The following is a 9,282-nucleotide window of genomic DNA, read 5'->3' on the forward strand; positions in this document are numbered from 1 at the left end:
TTATGTGAAGAAATGTTTAGAATTAAGTTGATGAATCCAGATGGATCTCTATTACAATCCCCAAAGAGGGCACAAATGAGCAATATTTTGCACTGTTATACAATTTAATAAATCAGAAACTGATGACATAGTGCTGTATTTTACTTCTTTATCTCTTTTTTCGACCAAAAATGCTTTGCTCTGATTAGAAGGTACTTGAATTAAACAAAATGTTCACAGGGGGCACATCACTGAAAAAAGCTTGAGAACCCCTGGTCTGAGCCAGTGGTTCTCAAAGGGGGGTACGCGTACCCCTGGGGTACTTCTAGATATATTACAATCCCCAAAGAGGGCACTTTAAGTTGATGATTACTTCTATGTGTAGAAATCTTTATTTATAAGTGAATCACTTGTTTATTTTTCAACAAGTTTTTGTTAATTTTATATCCTTTTTCCAAATAGTTCAAGAAAGACCACTACAACTGAGCAATATTTTGCACTGTTATACAATTTAATAAATCAGAAACTGATGACATTGTGCTGTATTTTACTACTTTATCACTTTTTTTCAACCAAAAATGCTTTGCTCTGATTAGGGGGTACTTGAATTAAAAAAAAATGTTCACAGGGGGCACATCACTGAAAAAAGGTTGAAAACCCCTGGTCTAAGCCAGTGGTTCTCAGTGGTTCTCAAAAGGGGGTACGCGTACCCCTGGGGTATTTATAAATATATTTATTGAATAATACTTCAACAGAATATGAATGTAAGTTCATAAACTGTGAAAAAAAATGCAACAATGCAATATTCAGTGTTGACAGCGATATTTTTTGTGGACATGTTCCATAAATATTGATGTTAGATATTTCTTTTTTTGTGAAGAAATTTTTATAATTAAGTTCATGAATCCAGATGGATTTCTATTACAATCCCCAAAGAGGGCACTTTAAGTTGATGATTACTTCTATTAGTAGAAATCTTAATTTATAATTGAATCACTTGTTTATTTTTCAACAAGTTTTTAGTTATTTTTATCTTTTTTTTTTTACAAATAGTTCAAGAAAGACCACTACAAATGAGCAATATTTTGCACTTTTATACAATTTAATAAATCAGAAAACTGATGACATAGTGCTGTATTTTACTTAATCTCTTTTTTTCAACCAAAAATGCTTTGCTCTGATTAGGGGGTACTTGAATTAAAAACATGTTCACAGGGGGTACAAGGTTTCTCATAGTTACTGTCACCGACGTCCCACTGGGTGTGAGTTTTCCTTGCCCTTATGTGGACTCTACCGAGGATGTCGTTGTGGTTTGTGCAGCCCTTTGAGACACCAGTGATTTGGGGCTATATAAATAAACATTGATTGATTGATACATCCATCCATCCATCCATCCATCCATTTTTCTACCGCTTATTCCCTTTCGGGGTCGCGGGTTGATACATCACGTCAAAAAGGTTGAGAACCACTGATGCAGTACGTAATAAATACTGCTAGGAAAGTGGCGAGTGACACTTGGTGGACAAACGGTGCAATTGCACTCAGACGTGGTCTGCGTCAGCGTGTGGCATAACACTAACAATCCTTTCAATCCGCTGACATCAACGCGTAAAGGCCTTTGATTCGTAAATCTCATACAATGATGTAACTTTTAGCCGGTATTCGTGTTCAGCTTTAACTAAAGCTGCTGTCGCCTTTTCACCCGCATTCGTAAGAGCGATGGTGAGCTTTTTTACAAGAGTTGAAGCTCCCTCCGAGACACTGAAATGCGCCCTGGGAAGCCACCCGTCTGGCAACACGGCCGCATGGAAACCGTTGCCAGGAAGTGACGTCACCAGACTCGTGGGAGTGGACGCCGTCAGTGAGCTCGTGCCGTGTTTTTGAATCGTGACCGCGGTGCTCGGGCGGCCATGTTTAACCCCAGCGACCTGGAGGGGGCCGTCGACCACTCCTTCTTCGACAGCGACGACGACAGAGACAAAGCCGCCAGACCGGCCGCCGGAAGCCAGGAAAATAATGCGGCGCAAGAGTTGCCCGCTCCACCGCCCAGCGGCGCGTTTATGGAGTTCCTGGGCAGCGAGGCGGCGGACGACAGTGACAGCGGCACCGACTACACCCAAGAGCCGCGGCGATATCCGACGTCGTCGGAAGAATTCACCGAGCAGTCCTCTAGGAAAGGCAGCCGAGGAAAACGCTCGAAAAGTCTCTCTTCCTCCTTTAGCCACTACAGTTCGGCGGGGGGCTCCAGAGGCCAAGGGCCTTCAGACATGATCCCCAGCAAGTCGTCAGACTTGGGGCTATCCCTGGCGGATGACTCCGACTACACGCCGGAGGACGAGACGAGTCCCGGCTGCTCCCCTTTCTGCCAGCCGCGCTCAGATGAGCCTGACGACGGACAGAGGTCTAGGGGGAGTGTGCCCCCTAGCGGCCACGGCAGCATCCTTCACGCAGATGGGCTCCATGCGGATAATTGTGAGTACTGCACAACTGTCAACCTTGTTTTTAAAGGCCTACTGAAAGCCACTACTACCCACCACGCAGTCTGATAGTTTATATATCAATGATGAAATAATTAACATCGCAACACATCCCAATACAGCCTTTTTAGTTTGCTAAATTACAATTTTAAATTTCCCGGGAGTTTCGTCTTCGAAACGTCGTGTAATCAATCAATCAATCAATCAATCAATGTTTATTTATATAGCCCCAAATCACAAATGTCTCAAAGGACTGCACAAATCATTATGACTACAACATCCTCGGAAGAACCCACAAAAGGGCAAGGAAAACTCACACCCAGTGGGCAGGGAGAATTCACATGCAGTGGGACGCCAGTGACAATGATGACTATGAGAAACCTTGGAGAGGACCTCAGATGTGGGCAACCCTCCCCCCTCTAGGGGACCGAAAGCAATGGATGTCGAGCGGGTCTAACATGATACTGTGAAAGTTCAATCCATAGTGGCTGCAACACAGCCGCGAGAGTTCAGTTCAAGCGGATCCAAGACAGCAGCGAGAGTCCCGTCCACAGGAGACCATCTCAAGCGGAGGCGGATCAGCAGCGTAGAGATGTCCCCAACCGATACAGGCGAGCAGTCCATCCTGGGTCCTGACGAGCGGTCCATCCTGGTGACGTGTACGCAAGACGTCTCGTTTTTAAGAAGTATGAGCGCTGCGCACACACACAGCTAAAAATCGTCTGCTTAAGCGGCATAATTATACAGTTTTTTGGACATCTGTGTTGCTGAATCTTTTGCAATTTGTTCAATTGATATTGGAGAAGTCACATTAGAAAGATGGAGTTGGGAAACTTTAGCCTTTAGCCACACAAACACACGGTGATTCCTTGTTTAAAATTCCTGGAGGTGAAACTGTCCTATGGATTAGAGCGCTGTCAAGAGAACATGGATCCCGACCACATGTCAACCAGCAGGTTTTGATGAGAAAATTGTGGTTAAAAAGTCAGTTCTTACCGGAGAAAAGCTGAGCTTGTGCCATCCATGGCTGCCGTCGACTCCCCTGAGACACTGCGCGTCAAGACACCAGTGGGGACACCCTTCCGACTATCAGGGAATATTAAACTCACTAAAACACTAGCAACAAAATAGAAAGATAAGGGATTTCCCAGAATTAACCAAGTAAATGTGTCTAAAAACATCGGAATCCGTCCCAATCAAATCGCGTTTTTAAAAAAAACTTTTTTCTAGTCCGTCGCTATCAATATCCTCAAACACGCCGGAAGCCAGGAAAATAATGCGGCACAAGAGTTGCCCGCGCCCTGCGATGAGGTGGCGACTTGTCCAGGGTGTACCCTGCCTTCCGCCCGATTGTAGCTGAGATAGGCGCCAGCGCCCCCCGCGACCCCGAAAGGGAATAAGCGGTAGGAAATGGATGGATGGAAGAGTTGCCCGCTCCACCGCCCAGCGGAGCGTTTTTGGAGTTCCTGGGCAGCGAGGCGGCGGACGACAGTGACAGCGGCACCGACTACACCCAAGAGCCGCAGCGATATCCGACGTCGTCGGAGGAATTCACCGAGCAGTCCTCCAGGAAAGGCAGCCGAGGGAAACGCTCGAAAATTTTCCAAAAGTAAAAAAAAAGATGTTATTAGACACATTTTCTAGGATAATTCTGGAAAATCCCTTATCTGCCTATTCTGTTGCTAGTGTTTTAGTGAGTTTAAATAGTACCTGAAATTCAGAGGGGTGTGGCCACGGGTGTGTTGACCCAGTGTCTCTGAGGGAAGTCACGCAGCTGCAGCAGGACGGAAGCTCCGCTGATGTCTCCGGTAAGAGCCGACTTATTACCACAATTTTCTCACCGAAAACTGCCCGTTGACATGTGGTCAGGATCCATGTCTGCTTGACCGCTCTGATCCATAGTAAAGCTTCACCTTCGGGTATTTTAAACAAGGAAACACTGGCTGTGTTTGTGTGGCTAAAGGCTAAAAGCTTCCCACCTCCATCTTTCTACTTTGACTTCTCCATTATTAATTGAACAAATTGCAAAAGATTCAGCAACACAGATGTCCAGAATACTGTTTAATTATGCGATTAAAGCAGACTACTTATAGCTTGGATGGGGCTGGAAATTAATGTCCGCTACAACCCAAGATGTGAAACCCACGCGTCATTCGCGTCATCGTACCGTGACTTCAACAGGATACTTTGCGCGAAATTTTAAATTGCAATTTAGTAAACTAAAAAGGCCATATTGGCATGTGTTGCAATGTTAATATTTCATCATTGATATATAAACTATCAGACTGCGTGGTCGGTAGTAGTGGGTTTCAGTAGGCCTTTAGTTTCTATTTTTGGGGAATTTTGCGTATCATTCACAATCTTTATGTAAGACAAGAACAAATATAAACATTTTTATGCACTCTTAACTAGTAAATAAATGCAAGCAAAAAGTTTCGCTATTCTGCCTATAAGGCGTTTAAAAAACATCCAAACAACCTCCATCAACGTTTTATACATATACATCCAAACAACCTCCATCAACGTTTTATACACATGCTGTAAGTATACATTTGTGGTCAAAAGTTTACATACACTTGTAAAGAACATAATGTCATGGCTGTCTTGAGTTTCCAATAATTTCTACAACTCTTACTTTGTGATAGAGTGATTGGACAAAATTAGTGCAGTTCAGCTAAATTGGTTGGTTTTCTGACACAGACTTGTTTCTTCAGCATTTTCCACACGTTTAAGTCAGGACTTTGGGCAGGCCAATTTAAAACCTTAATTTTAGCCTGATTTAGCCATTCCTTTACTTTCGACGTGTGTTTGGGGTCATTGTCCTGTTGGATAACCCACCTGCGCCCAAGACCCAACATCCAGGCTGATGATTTTGGGTTGTCCTGAAGAATTTGGAGGTAATACTCTTTTTTCATTGCCCCATTTACTCTCTGTAAAGCACCAGTTCCATTGGCAGCAAAACAGGTCCAGAGCATAATACTACCATCACCATGCTTGACGGTAGGATGGTGTTCCTGGTATTAAAGGTCTCACCTTTTCTCCTCCAAATATATTGCTGGGTATTGTGACCAAACAGCACAATTTTTGTTTCATGTGACCACAGAACTTTCCTCCAGAAGGTCTAATCTTTGTCCATGTGATGTCTGATGAAACAAACATGTGCTCCAATCACTCTAGCACAAAAAAAAAATGTTAGATTATTCAAGTAAATTTCACTTAATAGTTTTAATGTGTAGTTTAGGGAAAATAGTTTAAATCAGCGATTTTTCTGCATGCCATAACTTTCATTCTTTTTTTAAATAAATGCACATAACATTGACATTGCACTTTTGACATGTTGCTTTAATAGAAATATAAACTCCTGATGTCTGTGTATTAAAAGTTACCGATATTTTTACACTTGTATTTCTTAGTCATTAAGCGATGAATCGAAGCAACACAACATAAATTTTATTGGCTAATTGTTGCAGCCCGACAAATCTTTCAGGTCAAAACAAAATATTTGTTTAGTGTGTGAATTGTTTTGATAGAGCAAAATAACACGATTGTGTAAGATCAATACAATAAACTAAGAAAATAAAATAAAAAATAATAATAATGTCATCTCTAAATTGAAGAAATAAGAATCCAAGGATCTAAATGGCAAAAATATTTTAAAGTATTTGTAAATAAGACTGCCTGCGCCAGAAGGTCACCGGAAAACTCTTGCATAACCCCTTTTTATACCTTTCTGCCTCTGAATCTCCTCGCATGTTCATTTGTATGAACAGGAATTCAATGATATCTCTCTTGGCATTTTTGCAGACTCTCAGACCGAGTTTGATCCTGACAGTTTTATTCAGGAGAACTTGGTTCTTCACTGGCGAGGACGGCCATGCAGGAAGAACTACACCTTCAACAACAACGAGGTTCGACGCATCGATCACGAGAATCAGCGACTGCTGAGGGTGCTGTCACGGATTTCTTTAGCGCCGGGATCCTCTGGCCAGTACGGCCGAAAGGGGAGTAGCCCGCACATCCCTCATAGTGCTGTCAATAGGCTGCGGGAGCAGAAACGCATCGATAAGGACAACCAAGTAAGTAGGGTTCGCTATTCTTTACCACACTTTCCCATGTTTAAGATTTATTTTACTGAGTAGAGTTTCTAATGTATCTTGCACCTCCTGTTAAAGTAACGAACACAGCTTTGTTGCAACACTACACAATGTTAAATGAACACTTTTTGACAATGTGGATCAAAAGTGAGCATTATTATCTTAGCTCGGCTGCCTTCTAGTTATTGGAAGTGAAAGAAGACACTGGACAGACGTGGACAGATGGCAGCAGGGGGGGGTGGCGGCCCTTTGCAGGAACATCGTGACATGGAAAGAAAGTGTAACTGCTGCAGTTTTAGACTCTTCATACATAAGACACTGTCTAGGGCTGGGGTCTGCAACCCTCTGGAGCCGCATTTGGCTCTTCTGCCTCCTTGTTGTGGCTCCCTCAGATTTTTTAACCCCCGTAATGAGAAGTTTATATTTAAAAAAAAAAAAAGAGTTCTTCAATTTCTAACTTTGAGGCTTTGAATGCGCACAGGCTGAGTCCTGTGATGCAAGAAAGGCAAGTAAAAGACTGGAAGCCTAAGTTTTCAGTTCAGCTTCTCAAGTGTGCAATCCCTATGGGTAAGCTAACCAGGAATTCTGTACTTTTCGGACTATTTTGTGCTTACCGACATCACAGCAATTTTTATTTGGTACATAATGCAATGATATGTGTGACCAGTAGATGGCAGTCACTCATAAGAGATACATGTGGACAGCAGGCTGATGCCTGTTCAATAAACGATGCTAGCAGGTACATGTGGAAAGCAAGCCCAAAACTTTGATATTAATTGAGAATATAGAACATTACACACGGCGCTCCAAAATCTGTCAATGTTTAAGTACAGTTTTGGTAAGCTCCGAAGTTGCACTGCTTGATGGAACACGGAGCATTACGCCTACAGTAGTCAGACGTACTGTGCTTCAACAATATACGTATTATGGTGTGTATAAGGACCCCAAAATGTTTTGTTTCACAATATGCAAAACCAACTTCTTACCTATTGGTACTTGCTGATGTGTATTTGGAATTCGCATAAGTCCCAAAAAATTGCGCCTCTTCACCATTGTACTCCACGTCATAGTAATCTCCTTATTCTCTATCTTGTTGTGGGAGGTTTCATCCTCCACTGTTTCCATTTCTAATATAACGTAGTGCCCAGTTCTAACCTGTATCTATCTGTAGACTCGTTATTGGAAGCGCTAAAAGCTACCAGTATAACAAAAATGACGGGGAGAAGAAACTGTCGAAGTAGAGCCAAGTAAATAAGACTGCCCACCTAACGGCTCAACTTGTGGGGCGGTATAGCTCGGTTGGTAGAGTGGCCGTGTCAGCAACTTGAGGGTTGCAGGTTCGATTCCCGCTTCCGCCATCCTAGTCACTGCCGTTGTGTCCTTGGGCAAGACACTTTACCCACCTGCTCCCAGTGCTACCCACACTGGTTTAAAAATGTAACTTAGATATTGGGTTTCACTATGTAAAGCGCTTTGAGTCACTAGAGAAAAGCGCTATATAAATATAATTCACTTCACTTCACTTCAACTTGAAGAGACGGCCAGAAAGCGGCTGGAAAGTTGTCTTAAAAACATAATCTTTGCAACATTTTGACCAAAGAACCACCGTTATATGTTATGTAGAACACAAGGAAGTGTTTTAAATGTAGAAAAAAAATCATAATATGACTCCTTTTAATACGCCTTTTGTATGAAAATACACCTGAGACTCTCTCATCACCAGCCTTTTGGTCCGAAAAATACGGTACTTGCTAAAAAGTAAAAAGTGTTTAATTTCACGTGGACGGATTGCTTTTTTTAAAGTTTCGAGCCTGTTACGTTTTATGACTTTGTTTTTTATTTTTTGTGGAAGAGGTGGCAAAATGTTTCCTTGATAGTTAATTTTGGGGGAATGTTGCCCATCATTCAGAATCATGATGAGGGACAAGAACACACATCTTTTTTTTTTTTTTTTTAAGATTTTTTTTTAAGATTCTAAAATTGATAAAAAATCTTGAAAGATGTGGCTAATGGGAGTCACCGTTGTAGCTTCCTCCCACTTCCAAAGACATGCACCTGGGGATAGGTTGATTGGCAACACTAAATTGGCCCTAGTGTGTGAATGTTGTCTGTCTATCTGTGTTTGCCCTGCGATGAGGTGGCGACTTGTCCAGGGTGTACCCCGCCTTCCGCCCAATTGTAGCTGAGATAGGCGCCAGCGCCCCCCGCGACCCCAAAATGGAATAAGTGGTAGAAAATGGATGGATCTATATATATATATATATATATATATATATATAAAATATATAAGATGGGCTTCATCACCCCCGCGACCCCGTAAGAGACAAGCGGTAGAAAACGGATAATGGGTAGTATCAGACACGTTCGTAACAATATGTAATATGTTCAATATTTACCCTATTTTGGTTATTTTATGCATTACCGGAAGTTTTTCCCTCCGCATTTATTTCCGTTTCCATAGCAGCGCATTTCCGTGATTGTGTTCTAAACAGAGACTTGTCCATGGTGTACCCCGCCTTCCGCCCAATTGTAGCTGAGATAGGCGCCAGTGCCCCCCGCGACCCAAAATGGAATAAGTGGTAGAAAATGGATGGATCTATATATATATATATTTATATTATATATAGGATAGGCTTCAGCACTCCCGCGACCCCGTAAGAGACAAGTGGTAGAAAATGGATAATGGGTAGTATCAGACACGTTCGTAACAATATGTAATATGTTCAATATTT

At 42.3% G+C, this 9,282-nt stretch overlaps 1 protein-coding gene across 1 annotated transcript in view; it reads left to right on the forward strand.

The window, feature by feature from the left end:
- The first annotated feature begins 1,745 nt into the window (after positions 1-1,745).
- cfap97 (cilia and flagella associated protein 97) overlaps positions 1,746-9,282 on the forward strand; it is a 9,353-nt gene continuing 1,816 nt past the window's right edge. The window contains exons 1-2 of the mRNA XM_061911895.1: positions 1,746-2,451; positions 6,261-6,532. Of these exons, the coding sequence (XP_061767879.1) occupies positions 1,890-2,451; positions 6,261-6,532 (834 nt within the window). The 5' untranslated portion in view covers positions 1,746-1,889. The remainder of the gene's footprint in view (positions 2,452-6,260; positions 6,533-9,282) is intronic.

This window comes from Nerophis ophidion, linkage group LG01, assembly GCF_033978795.1.
Source record: "Nerophis ophidion isolate RoL-2023_Sa linkage group LG01, RoL_Noph_v1.0, whole genome shotgun sequence".
Lineage (NCBI taxonomy): Eukaryota > Metazoa > Chordata > Actinopteri > Syngnathiformes > Syngnathidae > Nerophis > Nerophis ophidion.